Raw genomic sequence first — 17,639 nt, 5'->3', positions numbered from 1 at the left:
GTCCGCACCAGCAACCAAACTGATCTTAGACTCCTGCTCTCCAAAAGTGTGAGAAAATAAATTTCTATTTACAAGCCACCCAGCCTGTGGTATTTTGTTATGGCAAGCCTGAGCTGACTAAGATATATGAATAGAATACAAGGCAAAAAACAAAGAATTATCTCAAAGACACAGAAAGAGATGCGACAAAAGCCAATGCTCATTTATGATTAAAACTTTCAACAGACTAGAAATTAAAAGGAACATCCTTCATCTGATAAAGGGCATCTGTGAAAAAGCTACAATTAACATGGTAATTAATGGGTGAAACTAAAGCTTTCCTTCTAAGACTGGGAACAAGGCAAAGATGTGCACTTGGCTTCTGTTCTGTATTGGAGCTTTTCACCAGTACAGTAAGACAAAAACCAAAAAACACTTCACATTGGAAAGAAAGAAGTCAAACTGTCTTTAGTCAGAGATGACATGATCCAAAGGGTAGAAAATACTAAGGAATCTAGAAGAAAACTACTAGAATGAGTTTACAGTACAAAAATCAATATAGAAATGAGTTATATTTTTATATGCTAGCAATAAGCAAACCACAAAGGAAATTAAGAAGACAATTCCATTCATATTAGCATCAAATTGAATAAATATTTAGGAATAAATGTGAAAGAAGTACAAGAATTGTATGTGAAAAATAAAATTGGTAAGAAACATTAAGGATGATCTAAATAAATGAAGAGTCCATATTCATGAATTAAGAGATTTAATATTGGTAAGACTGTGTATCAGTTTCCTAGGCTACAAACCGTGTGGCTTCAAACAAAAAGAACTTATTCTCTCGCAGTTCTGAAGGATAGAAGTCTGAGGTCAAGGTCAGCCCATGTTCCTCAGAAGGCTCAAGGGAAGAATGCTTCCTTGACTTTTCCTAGTTTCTCACGGTTGCTGGCAATCTTTGGTGTTCCTTGGCTCATAGCTGCATTGCTCCAGTCTCTGCCTCCTTCATTGCATAGTGTTCCCCTGTGTGTGCCTCTGTATTCAAATTCCTATTTTGAACAGGACACCCAGCACTGGATTAGGGTCTCCACTTCATCGGCGCCATTTTAACTTGCTTACATTATCAAAGACCGTATAATGAGGTCACATTCAGGGGTATCAGGGGATAACACTTGAACATATCTTTTGGGGGGACACACTTCAGCCTAGCAAATGGCACTACTTTCTAAACTGATGTACAAATTCAGTGCAATCCCTGCCAAAACCCCAGCTGGCTTTTGCAGAAATTTAGCTGACCCTAAAACACGTATGGAAATCCAAAGAGTCTAGGAGAAACAGAACAGTTTTGAAAAAGAAAAAAGTTGGAGGACTTCTGTCACCAGATCCCAAAACTTACTGTAAAGCTACAGTAATAAAGCCAGTGTAGTATTTATTTAAGGACAGGCACACAGTGGGGGACCTGTAATGAAAACAACCGAGAGCCTGTAAATCCTTACATTTACAGTAAATTTGTTTTTGACAAAGTTGCCAAGACAGTTCAATAGGAAAAGAACAGTGTTTTCAACAAACAGTGACAGGACAATTGGATATATTTGCAGGCAAAAAAAAAAATCCACCTTGGATCCTTTCCTTACAACACACACAACTATTAACTCAAAGTGGATCACATATCTAAATGCACGTGCTAACATTGCTAGAAGACAACACAGGAGAAAGTCTTTGTATCTTTGAATTAGGGAAAGAGTTCTCAGATATGACACCAAAAGCACGAATCATGAAAAAAGGAAATAGCTAAAATGGATTTAATTAAAAGGAAAACCTTTTGAGCTTCAAAAGGCACCACTAAGAAAATGAAGACAAGCTAGGGACTGGAGGAAAATATCTGTAAATCACATTCTGATGAAGAACTTTTATGAGAAATATATAAACAACTTCGATGACTCAATAAGAAGACAAGGAAGCCAGTTTAAAAATGGGTAAAAGACTTGGATGAACACAGAAGGCATATGAATGGCTAAAAAGCACATGAAAAAATGCTCAACATCATTAGCCACTTCGCAAATATGAATCAAACCACAACAAAGTATCACTACCTACTCTCTAGGATGTCTGCAATCAAATAGACAACAACAAGTGTTGGCAAGGATGTGGAGAAATTGGAACCCTTATACATTGCTGGTGGGAATATAAAATGATATAGCCACTTTGGGAAATAATGCTGCAGCTTTTAAAAGGTTAAACATAAGCTTACCATATAAACCAGCAATTCCACTTGTAGAGATCTATCAGGAAGTGTGGAGACTTATGTCCATGCGAAGCTTGTATGAGAATACTCACAGCAGTCTGTCATTCATACTAACCAAAATCTGGCAACAATCCAAATGTCATCCACTGGTGAATAAGCAAAATGAGGCATATCCATCCAAGGAATACTACACAGTAATTAAAAGTAGACTATGAACACATGCTACAAGGGTGAACCTCAAAAACATGAAAGAAGAGTAGACACGAAAACTGGATACTGTATGATCTTATCTATACGAAATGTCCAGAAAGGCAAATTAAAATGTATAGCAAGTTGATCCATAGTTGTCTAGAGTTGGGGTGGAAGTGGGCACTGATTGCAAAGGGGCTTTAGGAAAACTTCTGGGGCGATGGCAATGTTCTAAACCTGGACTGTGGTTGCGTGACTACATATATACTAAAAAATCAATGAACTGAACATTCACAGCGGGCAGATTTTATGGTATGTAAGTATAAATCAATAAAGCTGAAAAAGCGTGACATTATTGCTACACTACAACAGACCTGTCAGATGCCCCCGCAAAGCAGAAAAGAGCAATCAACTCTGCTGAGAAAGTGGGGCAGGAGCCGAGGATAGAGGCACGGCAAGGCAGAAAGGACCGCACAGATTTATTTCTTCAACAAATATCTACTGTCTACTCGGTTCTAGGTGCTTACATGTGTAAAACTTCTACAGTAAAGGGGAGACAGGAAATAAACATAACAAACACAGTAAGTTAAATACGCAGTATCTCTAGACAAGATGTGCCTTTACTATTAAGTGATGAGATTCTTCGGGCAGGAGAGGAGGGGACAGGCAGCGCAGGCACAGGACACAGGATGTGCTGCAGAAAAGCCGGGAATACAGTTTCACTGTGTTGGGTGAGCCCTATAGCTGGGGGTCTACAGAAAAATGCCCAGAGACGGTAACGAAAAGGTCAAAGCAGGAATCAGAAGTGACACTCACTCTTTCATTCTGTACAACATAGGTGTTGGTACAGATGAAACTGAGATTAGGGCATCTGCCTGGCCAAAGCGATAACAGAACCTACTGAGAATGGTCTTCATGGGACTAACAGTGCCTGGCACATAGTAAGTGCTCTAAACATGCTTGCCACTATTTTTATTATTAATATTATGGTGTCATGGTGCCTAAATTATTAAATTCTACAGTCATATTAAGATGAAACAAGAAGAGATCTAAAAAAAGGCTTGCCTCCTTCTCTTTCAAAATGATCCTGGCAAGAATAATACAAGGAAGTGTACCCCTAACCCTCAGGGCACGGATTCAGAGCACTGCAGTTCTCTTTTTCAGAAGTATCTTTATAGTCCTTCCTTAAACTGATGGACAGTTTTAAAAATTATCTAAAGTTCTCTTCCTTAGGCTCCAACAAAGCGTACACAAAGGGAAAGCCTATCAGTAACAGAACACCCTACAGAGGTTACTGTGAAGATTATGTGTTACTATATGTATGCAATGAAGGGTTAACTCAGGAGGCCTGGGTTGCCCAAACCCTGAACATCTCAAAGGTCTTCAGGACTGGCCCTTGACTGGCTTCTGAGAGTTACCTTCTGAGCCCTTGGATTATCCAGATAGAAGAGTGTTTTTGTATGCCAGAGTCTTTGGGCCACATTATTACCAGTTTGACCATTATTTATGCTAACAATGTGACTTATGGTGAATGATTCTGTACACATGAGGTCCTTGGTTTGTTGTTCCGGGGGGCGGGGGGGGGGGGGGGGCGGGCAGAGACTGAGCATCTAAGGTCAGCCACGTGGGCACTGCATATCCATGTGACTGACCCCTAGAAAAACCCTGGACACCAAGACTCAGGTGAGTTTCCCTGGTTTGAGACACCGCATGTGCTGTTGCATTTGCATTGTCACTCGAAGAATTAAGTACATCCCCACGCGACTTCCCTGGGAAGGGACATCGGGAAGTCTGTGCTTGTTTTAAGACAGCCAGCCATTGCTATCATTTGTGCCAATCTCTGATCTCAATTTCCATAGTACGTTGGGGTTAAGAAGACAAACAAGAACACACTTCTTTCGTCACAAGCCTGAGGCACACTGGATTTGATGGCAACACTTAAGTCAACTTCCAGGAGATTCTGCTCTAGCCAGTGGATAATACGAATACAGAATGAATGTTTACATATTAAGAGAAACAGTTGACAATAATCAGATTGGAAACAGTAAACCACAACAGAGCTCTCACAATATAGCATACCTTTACTTCCTTTATGCTCGGAAGTGACGCATTTAGAAATTCCTCAGTTAATCTCTTCCAACTAGCAGCTTTGCTGAGATCAGAATGAATGATGAATTTTTCATAAATTCTAAAAATATTAGAAAAATCAACTCATAATTACAAAGCTTTATTAATAAAAAGGTCAGAAAGAAAAACATACATTATTTCTGAATAATATTTCACATATATATATATACAAAGAAACTGACTGACCCTTCTATTGTCTTTTCTACTTTATGGCTGTTGACATCCAGGAAACGATGAAATCTAAAAGATAAAATGTAATTCTTCTATTAATCTTGTTATATAGCTAAGTAGACTAGTCTCATAGCCCTCCCCATCCCCCCAGACACTCTATACTCAGCTTTATGTTCCCAACGAGTGCACCTCTCTCCCTGTATCACCTCCATCATCCATGCAAATAACCACTGAATCTCAGACTGCTTAAGCATCCTTTCCACAGGACACAGGTTGTCCTGAGCTTCCCAGTCCTGCCCTCTGGCTCCTTTGTCTGCCCGTAACGCCTTGTGTCTAGGTCCAGCAGAGCACATTCCACAGTGGGGGTTCCTAATCATTTTATGCCATAGCGAAGCCCAGGGAATCCCAGGGACCTCTTCTCAGAATAATGCTTTCAAATCATAAAATGAAATAAAAAAGAAATCAAGTATACTGAAATACAGCTGTGAATTTTTTTTTAAAGTGTGTAACATAGTAAGAGATATATTTCTTTATTAAAGCACTAAATAACAAGACCTAGTAGTGGGTTCATAACTACATGACAGTAACAGTAAATAACATCTAGAAATACCTGCAGTAACTACACTATGATAGTGAAATACGTGGTTTCTGCTGGTGACACTCATGCATAAGCTATTACTGCTTGCTGCTTTCACTCACAGTTGAAGGAAATGTTACTTTTTAGTTAGAGGTTAGTGTAATTTTTCTCTTGTCCAAATCCATAACACCTGAATTCTATCTTCAGGCCTTCAGGTTAGGAACCCCTGTTTTATATCACATGTAATTAATTTTTGTCTATCTTCCTTAAGGATAGAAGCTACTGCTTCATCTACCTATGAATTTCTAGGGCCTAGAATGTGTTCACAATTTTTAAAAAAGCAGGCACGAACTGTTCATTTTTCTGATGGATTAAAGCAACATGAAATTACCATATAGGTCACCCAACTCTTGTTTTCTCTCTTTTAGTATCAAAGCCATATAGTCTGTACTTAAAAGAAGTAAATTGTGGGGGAGGGCATAAGCTCAGTGGTAGAGTGCATGCTTAATCCCCAGTACCTCCATTAAAAAAAAAGTAAATAAATAAATAAACCTAATTGACTCTCCCTTCAAAAAAAAGAAAACAAAAATAAAAATAAAGTAAGTCTATTTAAAAAACTGTTAAAAAAAAAGAAGTAAATTATACTACGAAATAACATATCTAATTCTAACCCAGTAAATGGCTGAGTGGAACACTACTTTACCTACTATAATTTAGCTTTTCAATGTGTAAAAGGAGATAGTAACTTGTAATGTTGTTCCCAACTCTAAAATGATGTCCATCTACCTACTGTCATTCAGAAATATCAACAGAAAAATTATTTAGGATTTCGCATTTACATTTTTCTATCTTACATGACCTATTCAGAGGCTGTTATATTTGTAAGTCACATTTAAGAATTGAGTAGTTTCAGAAACCTGGTAGGCTTTTAGACTCATTGTCTATTCTTATTACAAACCAAGTAAGCACTTTATGTATGATCATTAAGGCTGATAATCAAGATTACAGATTCTGAAAAACTTTACTATTCAAGATTTCTAATGAAATTAAACAGGTACAATATTAACAATGACTAACACTCTTTCAATAATAGTTTCAGGTAAGGATCATAACAGTATTGTCTAATTTACATCTTCCATTAAGAAAAATGAGAGCTCTGATTTCACTAAAGTATCTAACCAGATAAATCTTTCAAAATTAATTACACTAGAAACTGTATGAGAAGGTATATTACGTGATTTGGTGTACTCTTGTACTAAGAACTATTCTAGGTTCTGGGATAAGAAATGAACAAAACAGACAAAGATCCCTACCCTCGTGGAACTGAAGGTGGGAGTGGAAGAGAGAAACAGTAAACAACAGAGAAGTTATCCGATGTGTAACGCTATGCGTTTTGGAAAAAAGAAAAAGGTAAGTAGGGTAAGGAAGATCTGGAGTGGCCAGAGCAGGAAGAGGGAGTAAATGAGAATGCGGTTTTAAATAGGATGTGACCACTATTTTGCTCTAAAACTTCACTCTCCCATCCATTCGAAATATACTTGATGCGCACTGTCCGGCGATAAGTGCAGTGGGCGGAGCGCAACAGGACAGACAGACCAGTTCCCCAGGAGCGCGCCTCTAGAACGGGAAGACGACCCCCAACCACCCACAACCACTGTTTGTGCTTGCGTGTGTCACCGCGCCGGGGACCAGAAGGCGGAGGGCACCGCGCTGCCGACGCAGCACGCCGCGCGGGGGCTGTGCCGGGGGTCCGGCCGCGCGCCCCTCCCCTCGCCTAACCCCGTCCCGTCCCTGGCCCCGGTGCCGCGCCCACACCTGAAGTTGGACCAGGCGAAGTGCAGGGCGAGCTGGAAATTGGGGTCCGCCTCGTCCTGGATGCCCGCCACCCGGCGGACGAGCTCGCGCACGTCGCGCTCTTGCTGTGGGTCCAGGCGGCTCCAGGACGGCGCCGGCGACGCCATATCTCCCGCGCTCCCACCGCCCTCCGTGAGGTCGCGCCCGCTCTCGCGAGAGTTCGAGCTGCTGGTGCCTCGGAGAGGCTGCGCGGCTCTCGCGAGAGTTCGCGCTGCTGCAGCGTCGAGTCTCCACGCGTATTTTTATTGGTGGCTCAGTTGTGTGTTCGCTGGTACCACGTGGGTAAATTTAGGCGCGTCTTCAGAGGGTTAGTCATTATTATTAGTTATCTTACTGATAGTCTCAGGCTAACCTCGGTTGGTGGTTTAACTGCTGATGTTTTGAGAACAGCCACTTCTCAGTGTATCTGCATTTGCAGGTGCCATGACCCGTTAGTTGTCTCCTTCTCCAGGCGTCGGTTTCCCCTCCTAGCGGTGATCTCTAGTGCCGTTTCAGTCCCCGCGCCTGCACCGGCCGCCCTACGTGGCCCGCACTGCAGCAGGTGTACGGAAAGCGCGTTGTCCCGCACAGGGGCGGAGCGCTGCCTTTCCTTCTGTCCCCGGTGATTTTGGTAAACCCCTGTCCGCTAGAGGTGGAGTAAGGTCTTTGTCGTTGTTCGTAATTAAAACTAGTTTTAAACTAACTTTCTGTTAAGTATTGCTCATAACCGTTCCAAGACTTGTTGCATGGAACTCTTTAATTTTTGTTTTCTTTTCTAGATCTAGCAGGTTTTCATGTGATTTATTACACTGCATTACTGTAGAAAAAGATAGCTGATAATACACCACTGACGTGGTCCGTTTGGGCTTCTGTAACAGACTACCACAGACTGAGTGGATTGTAAGCAACAGAAACTTATTTCTCATAGTTCTGGAGGCTGGAGTTTGAGATCAGGGTGCCAGCATGGTTGAGTGAGGTCCCTTTTCCTGGAAGCAGACTTCTGATTGTGTCCTCACGGTTGACAGGGGCAAGGAGCTCACTGGGGCCTCTTTTATAAGGGCACTAATCTCAATCTTGAGGGCTCCACCCTCCTTTTCTAATCACCTCCCAAAATGCCATCACCTCCCAAATAACATCATATTGGTATTGGATTTCAACGTATGAATCTTGCGGGGGACACAAACACCCAGGCCATAGCAACTACCTAAAACATACACTGCACACCATTGCACAAATCCCACAAGAAGAGGAAGCTCATAGCAGTAGAAATAACTCTAGGAAAGGGGATTTATACTTGCTTCCTAGGCAATCTTTTCTACCCCAGTTTCAGCTATCATCTGTGTAACTTAAAAACAATTTTTTTGTGTAACTCTTAAATTTGTGTATGCAGCTCACATTTTACTTAGCACTCCAAATCTATAATAGCATGTTGTACATCTCCAAAAATAAAAATATACATACACACTTATATGTGCCTCCTCTACCTCCCCACCTAGCTGGTTGGTCTTGACCTCTGGAGGGAGACTTACAACAGGGTGCTCGCAGTAACTTGAACTGGTAGGGACTGAGCCACTCTCCCAGGCTTCCCTGGCTGGCCTGGGCCAGTCTCCCCTTTCTGGAAGAGGAGTTGGAAAAATTTTCCAAAGGTGTCTCTGGTGCCTCTGATGACTGAGCTCCTTTCAAAACACCATTGGGCCCCAGATACCTGCTGTGGGACTTTAAGACTGATCACCCACTCTACAGGGGACGTGGGAACATTTTAGGAAGACTATACAAAGAGGATGGCAAACAGGCCTGGGTATACTCTGCAACCCTCAAGGATGGCCCTTGGATAAATTTTCTGGAAAGGTTCTGGAAAGAAAAATTCTGGAAAGGCCCCACACACGATGGTAGCTTGATTAGGGGGCACCATCCCCATCCTTCTTGTCCAGTCTGAGCCTGTCCCAGTGGCCACTGTGGAAGGACTTAGAAATATTTCAGGGGTGTCTCTGTTGAATGTGCCACACATGGGACTGTGCCAGTCTAAGAATACCTACCCCAGATGCCCAGCCAAGTTTGTCCTGGCTTCCTGAGGGGACTTAACAAAAATTTGGGGATGGCAATGCCCTTCTCTATATCCATCGCTAGCCTGAGGAAAATTGGAAATGCTTGGGGGAGATATAGCCAATGACCAGACTCATGCAGGATTGTGGCCTGTCCAGAGTGTCCTCCCCAGGCCTGTCTGTACTAATTGGGCTGGTTCTGGCCTTTGGAGGGAGAATTAGAAACTTTTGGGTTGGGGCTCCCAATACCAGGACCCATCCAGGCTCCTTCCCCAGGCCTCCCTGGCCTGCCCAGGCCTTTCCACTCCAGGGAGAGGCTTAGAAATGTTTTGAGGGTGACTCCAAAGACCAGTCCCCAGGCAGGACCACAGCCAGGCCCAAGGTGCCCCTTCCGGAGCCCCATGCCTGCCTTGGTGATTTGCCCCCTAGAGAGGGAGACATAAACATTTTGGTAATTTGCATCTATAGGTGGGACCATGGCCAGAACTGGGGTGCCCCTTGGGTGGTACCTGACTCCAAAGTGAAAAGGTCCCTCCCACAAATGTTTCTCACTCCCCTTCCACTGACTGACATGTAAACAGCCTACCAGGGAGGCCTGGGGAGGGGCCCTGGCTGTCAGCAGCACCCACTGAGTGTTCCTAGTCCCACTCTAGCCCCAGCCAGGCGGGAAGTGGTGGAGGGCAGGTGGACTCAGGTATGGTCCTGCATGAGTCCAGGTCATTAGTGTGTCTCCTAAAACATTCCCCTCAAAGTAGGGGAGGAGGGGAACCCCTATGGCCTGAGAGGGCACTAAAGGTCAGGCCCTGGTCCTGTGTGGGTCTGGTCATTGGATGGCCTCTGGATGTCCACCTCTGGAGGATGTGGGCATCTGCCCAGGTCATCAGGGCCTGCCCAGGGAGGGTGCTTTGTAAGGTCCAGAAACTTTTTATGTCCCTTGCTGGAGGTGGACACCAGCCTGTGACCAACAAGGAGGTACCAGGAGGGCGCCTTAGTCCCGACCATGGTTGCCAGATCCCCCTTACAAATAGGGATTGGTCAGAGCTGGCCAGAGAGGCCCCTAGAAGGGTCATAGAGGGCACTCCTAAAATGTTCCTAAGTCCCAGCCAATGATGTGAGCCAGTGAGAGCCAAGAAGGGGGTTCCCAGGCCTGGTGGTTTCCCATATGGGCCTGGTCATTGCATGCAGCCCCCCAAATAGTTTCATGTCTCCACCAGAGAAGGGGATACACAGGCAGGTCAGATACACCCTGAGATCACACCCAGCCTCATCGAGGTCCTCTGTAGGGCCAGTCATTGCAGGCAGCACCCAGCAACTTTCCTAAGCTCTCACTGGCCTGGGATGGCAGGGAGCCCCATGGAGGTGTCCTGACCATGGTCAGGCTCAGGCCTGGTCACCCGTGGAAAACGTTTCTAAGTCCTCTCTGTGCATAGCCCTGGGTAGGGAGGCCGTGAGACGGTACCGGGGCCCAGACAGTCCTGCATGGGGCCTAGATACCAGATGTGCCTGTTAAAATTTTTCCTAAGTCCCCTTTGGAGGCAGAGACTGACCTGGGATGGAAAGGGAGGCCCATCACTGTCCTGGCCACAGTCCTACGTGTGGCTCAGTGGTCAGATGTACCATGTAAATATTTTTCCATGTCTCTGCAGTGGCCAGCCAGGGAAGCCTGTGGAGAGGCAGATGGTCCAACCACAGTCCCTCATGGACCCCTTCATCACCTGCCCCTCTAGAAAATGTTTCTGTGTGCAGAAACCAGATAGGAAGGCCTGGAAAGGGTGTCTGGGACCAGCTTCCCACTCCCAGCATGGGGAGCACCTCACACAGTGTTTCCTAGAGGCTTGGAAGGATGCTTCCAGAGAGGGTGACCACAGCAGTTGTCCACGCCCACCCACACCCCTGCATGGGACTCACATCCTTGTGTTGGTGCAAACTGGCCACTCTGGGAGGCCTAAGGGATGAGGACAGCAGAATGCTCTGCACAGAACAACTCCATCCAAACCCTTGCACTGAAAAACTTGACCAAACTCTAGCCTGGCTTCTGGCAGCATAAGACTGTGTCTCTAGGATGACCCCAAATAAAATACCTGTTTGAGAAATCTCAGTGCTGACCGGGAATTTACTATCTAACTGGAGCCCATTTACATGATTGGAATGTAAAGTGGTACATCCAGCGTGGGAAACAGTATGGCAGTTCCTAAAAAATGAGGCATAGAATTAGTGCATGATTTAGCAATCAGACCCAAAGGAACTGAAAGCAGAGACTCAAAAGATCTTTGTACACTAATAGTCATAGCAGCACTATGCCTATTAGCCAAAATATGGAAACAACACAAATGTCCATCAGTGAATGAATGGATAAACAAAATGTGGATATACGTGTTCCATACAGTGCAATGTTGTTCAGCCTTAAAAAGGAACGAAATTCTGACACATGCTGCAACATGGATGAACCCTGAAGACAGTATGCTAAGTGAGATAAGCTAATTACAGAAGGCCAAATACTGTATGATTCCACTTACATGAGACAGTTAGTCAAATTTATAGAGACAGAAAGTATAGTGGTTGTTGCCAGGGGCTGGTTGGGGGAGCAAGGAATGGGAAGTTATTGTTGAATGAGCACAGAGTTTCAGTCTGGGAAGATGAAAAAGTGCTGGAGATGGATAGTGTAGATGGTGGACAATAACGTGAAAATATTTAGTGTCACTGATCTATACACTGAAAAATGGTATATTGTATATTTAAATTTTTTCATATATATTTCATATATTTGTGATATTTTGACATCTTAAAAAATGCTTTCTGGGTAAGGAAGACCGCTTCTCCTGAGGCTAGCCCGCTCTTAGAGACAGCAAAGGACTCAGCTAGCAGTATATCATTGACATGGAAACTAACCAATCTAGGCGATACTTCCTCTGCCCGGCTCCTGTACCCCAGGAAGAAAATAGTCCTCTGCCTCAACCATTTTACAGTCAGGTACCAGGCAGCGAGGGACCACTCCTGCAGCCTAGAGCCCACTGAAAGTATTCAGACTGGCCTTTCCTGCTGCTTCCCTGGAAACCCCAGTAAAGGCTCAGCTTAACCCTGGCTTCTGTCTTCTGTACCTGATCAAAATCTGTCACTTCGCCTGTGACTCTGCAGGCATGTTAGGATCCGGTCTCTAGGACTTGTGAGTATTGTAAACTTTGTCTTTCCTGAGCCTCGCTTGGGCCTCTTCTCGTGGACATACCTGATTGACTATGAGATAAAAGAACACAACAAACAATTTAAAAGAAAATTTTATATTAAGTATTTTTTTACAACAATAAAAATGTTATCAATGGATGTTAAAATTAGCGGGTGGAATTTGAGGAGTCACAGGGTATTTATTTGCTCTGTTAATACAGATGTCCCCATGAAATACTGATTTATTACAAAGTGGAAAAGAACTTTAAAGTGAAAAAGCCTGCAGACTGCACTTGAACCAAGCGAGCAAGTTACTGTCAGTAACAGGGCAATCGGAAACCACAGTACTGCTGATTGATAAGATATGTAGAGAACAGGGCGTCCCTTCCGTGGTGTCCCTGGGCTAAGTGTACATTCGCATCTAATCCCGAGGTAGCATCAGGAAAGCCCACACGAGGCATCATCTTCCTGTAAGGCAAACAGAGACTGATGAACTGTTCCAGATGGAAGGAGTTTATAAAGAGATGTGGTGACTGAACACAGTACATGTATTTGTGGGCTGGATTCTTTTGTTGTCAAGAGCATAACTTGACAACAAATCAAGTGAAATCTGAATGGAGGCAGAAGATTGGGTGGTAATGTCTCCGTGCTGGTTTTTGTAGTTCTTTTTTCTGGTTGAGTAGAATTATGGATGATTTTTATTTTCTTTGTATCTTTCCATTTTGTCTATTTTCTGGATGGAACATTCTTATCTTTTTTTTATTGAGGTATAGTCCGTTTACAGTGTTGTGTCAATTTCTGATGCACAGCACAATGCTTCAGTCATATATGAACAAATATATATTCATTTTCATATTCTTTTTTACCGTGAGCTGCTACAAGATACTGAATATATTTTGATTTTTCAGTTTTGATGGTTGAATAACGCAGGAGCAGGACAAACACTGATATATTCTGGAGTGATGGGGCAACTTGCTCAGAAAAAGCTCAGAAAAAAAAATTAAAAGAAGAGGAAAATTAGAGAGCAAAGATGTTAAAATCTTAACTTCATGGGAATAGAGAGAAGAGCATACAGGTTTTCTTTGTCCAATTCTTGCAACTTTTCTCCTAAGTTTGAAATTATTTCAAAATAAAAAGTTAAAACATTTTCATTGGATTATCCTTTTCTTTTTTTCTTTTAAATTTTTAACACTTTATTATAGTATGGTTCCTGTACAGTAAACTACACATATTCCAAATGTACAATTTGATGAATTTTGATATATGAATACACCCATGAAACCACCACCACAATCAAGATAGCTAACATGTCCATCACTCTCCAAGAGGTGCAATTTTCAAATCTCCAATTTATTCCTTCCTGCCCCCTTTACCCCCTAGTAACCATAAGTTTGTTCTTTGTGTCTATGAGTCTGCTTCTGTTTTGTAGATAAGTTCATTTGCATCCTTCTTTTTTCCAGATTTCACATATAAATGATATCATATGGTATTTTTTTTTCTCTTTCTGGCTTACTTCACTTAAAATGACAATTTCCAGGCCCATCCATGTTGCTGCAAATGGCATTATTTTATTCTTTTTGATGGCTGAGTAGTGTTCCATTGTATAAATATACCACATCTTCTTTATCCAGTCATCTGTTGATGAACATTTAGGTTGTTTCCATGCCTTGGCTATCGTAAATAGTGCTGCTGTGAGCATTGGGGTGCATGTGTCTTTTTGAATTGTATTTTTCTCTGGATATATGCCCAGGAGTGGGACTGCTGGATCATATGTAAGTCTATTTTTAGTTTTTTAAAGAATCTCCATACTGTCCTCCATAGTGGCTGCAGCAATTTACATTCCCACCAACAGTGTAGGAGGGTTCCTTTTTTTCCACACCCTCTCCAGCATTTATCATTTGTAGACTTTTTAATGATGGCCATTCTAACTGGTGTGAGGTGATGCCTCATTGCAGTTTTGCTTTGCATTTATCTCACAGTTAGTGCTGTTGAGCATCTTTTCACGTGCTTGTTGGCCATCTGTATGTCTTCTTTGAAGAGATGCCTGTTTAGGTCTTCTGCCCATTTTTTGATTGGGTTGCTTGTTTCTTTTTGATATTAAGGTGTGTGAGCTGTTTGTATATTTTAGAAATTTGTCCCTTATTGGTAGCATCATTTGCAATTATTTTCTCCCATTCTGTATGTTATGTTTTCACTTTGTTGATGGTATCCTTAGGTGTACAAAAGATTCTAAGTTTAATTATATGCCATTTGCTTTTATTTCCATTACTCTAGGAGCTGGTTCAAAAAAATATTGCTGTGACTTATGTCAAAGAGTGTTCTGCCTATGTTTTCCTCTAGGAATTTTATAGTATCTGATCTTACATTTAGGTCTTTAACCCATTCTGAGTTTATTTTTGTGCATGGTGTCAGAGAATGTTTTAATTTCAATCTTTTACAAGTAGCTATTGAGTTCTCCCAGCACCACTTGTTGAAGAGACCCTTCTTCATTGTGTATTCTTGCCTCCTTTGTCATGGATTAATTGACATAAGTGCATGGGTTTATTTTTGATGAAGTCAGGGAACGTGATTGCCCCAGGTCTGTTCTCCATTTTCAAGACTGTTTTGGCTATTCAGGATCTTTTGTGTTTCCATACAAATTTTAACATTTTTTTATTCCAGCTCTGTGAAAAATGTCATTGGTAATTTTATAGGGACTGCATTGAATCTGTATATTGCCTTGGGTAGTATAGACATTTTAACAATACTGATTCTTCCCATCCAAGAACATGGTATATCTTTTCATCTGTTTGTGTCGTCTTCAATTTCTTTCATCAGTGTCTTATACTTTTCAGAGTACAGGTCCCTTGCCTCCTTGGGTAGGTTTATCCGTAGGTATTTTATTCTTTTCGATGTGATGGTAAATGGTATTGTTTCCTTAATTTTTTTTCTGTATTTCATTGTTAGCTTATAGAAAAGTAGCCGTTTTCTTTATATTAATTTTGTATCCTGCAACTTTACCAAATTCATCGATGAGCTCTAGTAGTTTTCTGGTCACTTCTTTAGGATTTTTCTATGTATATTATCGTGTTATCTGTGAACAGTGACGGTTTTACTCCTTCTTTTTCAATTTGGATTCCCTTTATTTCTTTTTCTTCTCTGATTGCTATGGCTAGGATTTCCAAAAGTGGCAAGAGTGGGCATCCTTGTCTTGTTCCTGATCTTCGAGGAAATGCTTTCAGCTTTTCCCCATTAAGTATGATGTTAGCTGTGTGTTTGTCATATATGGCCTTTATAATGTTGAGGTATGTTCCATGTATACTCACTTTCTGGAGAGTTTTTATCATAAATGGATGTTGAATTTTATCAAAAGCTTTTTCTGCATCCATTGAGATGATCACATGGTTTTTTTCTTCAGTTTGTTAATGTAGCATCTCACGTTGATTTGCAGATAATGAAAAAATCCTGTTTGCATCCCTGGGATAGAGCATTTTTAAATTAAAGTATGTACACTGGCTTTTTAGACATAATGATATTGTGCACTTAATAGACAGCATAGTGTAAACATAACGTTTATACACACTGGGAAACCAAAAAATTTGTGTGACTTATTTTATTGTGATTTTTTTGAAAACCCACAATATTTCTAATGTATGCCTGCACTTGGAGTATTCTTGATTTTTCTTTGTAACGGTCAGAGGTAATGCTTCAGGCCATTTAAAATCTAGTTCCTTAATAGACTTTAAAATACGATTTTAAAAGTTTACATCCCATTTACAGTTATTACAAAATATTGGCTCTGTTCCCCGTGTTGTATAATTCATCCTTGTAGCCTGTCTTACAGTAGTTGGTACCTCCCACTCCCCCGCCCCATACTACCCCTCCCTCCACTGGTTTGTTCTCTGTATCTGTGAGTCTGCTTCTTTTCTGTTATATTCACTAGTTTATTGTATTTTTTAGATTCCACATGTAAGCGATATAATACAGTATTTGTCTTTCTCTGTCTGACATATTTCACTTAGCATAATACCCTCCAAGTCCACCCATGCTGCTGCAAATGGCAAAATTTCATTCTTTTTTACGGCTGAGTAGTATTCCATTGTATACATATGTATACACATACACATCTTCTTTATCTATTCATCCTTTGATGGATACTTAGGTTGCTTCCATATCTTGGCAACTGTAAATAATGCTGCTGTGAACATTGGGGTGCTTGTATCTTTTTGAATTAGTGTTTTTGGGTTTTTTGTATATATATCTAGATGTGGAATTGCTGGGCCATATGGTAGTGCTATTTTTAGTTTTTTGAGAAACCTTCATACTGTTTTCCATAGTGGCTGCACCAATTTACATTCCCACCCAAAGTGCACAAGGGTCCCTTTTCTCCGTATCCTTGCCGACATTTGCTGTTTGTGTTCTTTATGTATTTTGATGATAGCCATTCTAACAGGAGTGAGGCGATACCTCATTGTGATTTTGATTTGCATGTCCCTGCTGTTAGCAGTGTTGAGTATCTTTTCATGCACCTGTTGGCCACTGACAGACTTTTCTTAAAGTCCTTTATGTCTATGTTTTTATGTTCTACTTGCCCTGGGATTGGGGATGGTACAGGGTATGAAATTTTAATGAGCCCCCCCAAATTTCTGCAAGCAAGTGGTTTATTTCTGCTGTAAAATGAGTTCCTTGGACTGACTCGATCCATAAAGTAACATCACAATGGGGGAATAATGTCAGTTATTAAGTTTTTCACTAATGTTGTGGCATCAGCATGTTTAGTTGGATAGTATTCAGTCCATCCACCAAGTATGCAGACAATAACCAAATGGTGAGAGTAGTCCAAGCTTAAAGGCAAATCTATAAACCCATTTGGAGTGGAGGATTTCCTGAAGTATGTTAGTTTCCTCCAGAAATTTGGTGAGATTTACAAGCAGTGCACTGGAAAATAATCTGGTCATAAATTTTGTGAATGTACCACAAAATTATTTTCCAGTTCCTTCTCTCCTGTCTGCACACATGTTGCATCTGGCGGAAGAAATGCAAACTGTAAGAGAAAAAGAATGGGGCTCCCATGAAGTCTGTTAGGCACCAAAGCGTAAACCATCTGGTAATTGTCACCCTTATGCAGCCATTTGTCGTTTTCAGACTGTGGGGCATTTGCCTGACATTCAATGATATCAATCAGGGAAGAAGTCAGGCTTATAAAAGGGTGGAAAGAAGACGGAAGGGCCCATTTGATGCTTTGTAGTTAGCAGTCCTGCCAGCCCTGTTGGTCCCCAGAAGATAAATTATGAGTCTCCTCGGTACCAGCTTGGACAGGGGGCAACAGCACTTTGAG

At 41.8% G+C, this 17,639-nt stretch overlaps 1 protein-coding gene across 3 annotated transcripts in view; it reads right to left on the bottom strand.

Moving 5' to 3' along the window:
• TUBGCP5 (tubulin gamma complex associated protein 5) overlaps window positions 1-7,290 on the bottom strand; it is a 46,172-nt gene extending 38,882 nt beyond the window's left edge. For 2 of the 3 annotated variants that reach the window (XM_032479264.1, XM_032479265.1), the window contains exons 1-3: window positions 7,104-7,290; window positions 4,727-4,780; window positions 4,493-4,601 (exon numbers count right to left, since the gene is read on the bottom strand). In XM_032479264.1, the coding sequence (XP_032335155.1) occupies window positions 4,493-4,601; window positions 4,727-4,780; window positions 7,104-7,249 (309 nt within the window). In that variant the 5' untranslated portion in view covers window positions 7,250-7,290. The remainder of the gene's footprint in view (window positions 1-4,492; window positions 4,602-4,726; window positions 4,781-7,103) is intronic. The other variant, XM_032479266.1, reaches the window with a different exon arrangement.
• Between the last annotated feature and the right edge of the window lie 10,349 nt (window positions 7,291-17,639).

Source organism: Camelus ferus, chromosome 5, assembly GCF_009834535.1.
Source record: "Camelus ferus isolate YT-003-E chromosome 5, BCGSAC_Cfer_1.0, whole genome shotgun sequence".
Taxonomy (NCBI): domain Eukaryota; kingdom Metazoa; phylum Chordata; class Mammalia; order Artiodactyla; family Camelidae; genus Camelus; species Camelus ferus.
Note: the sequence above shows the minus strand (reverse complement) of the source record. Positions and strands in the feature narration are given on the sequence as shown.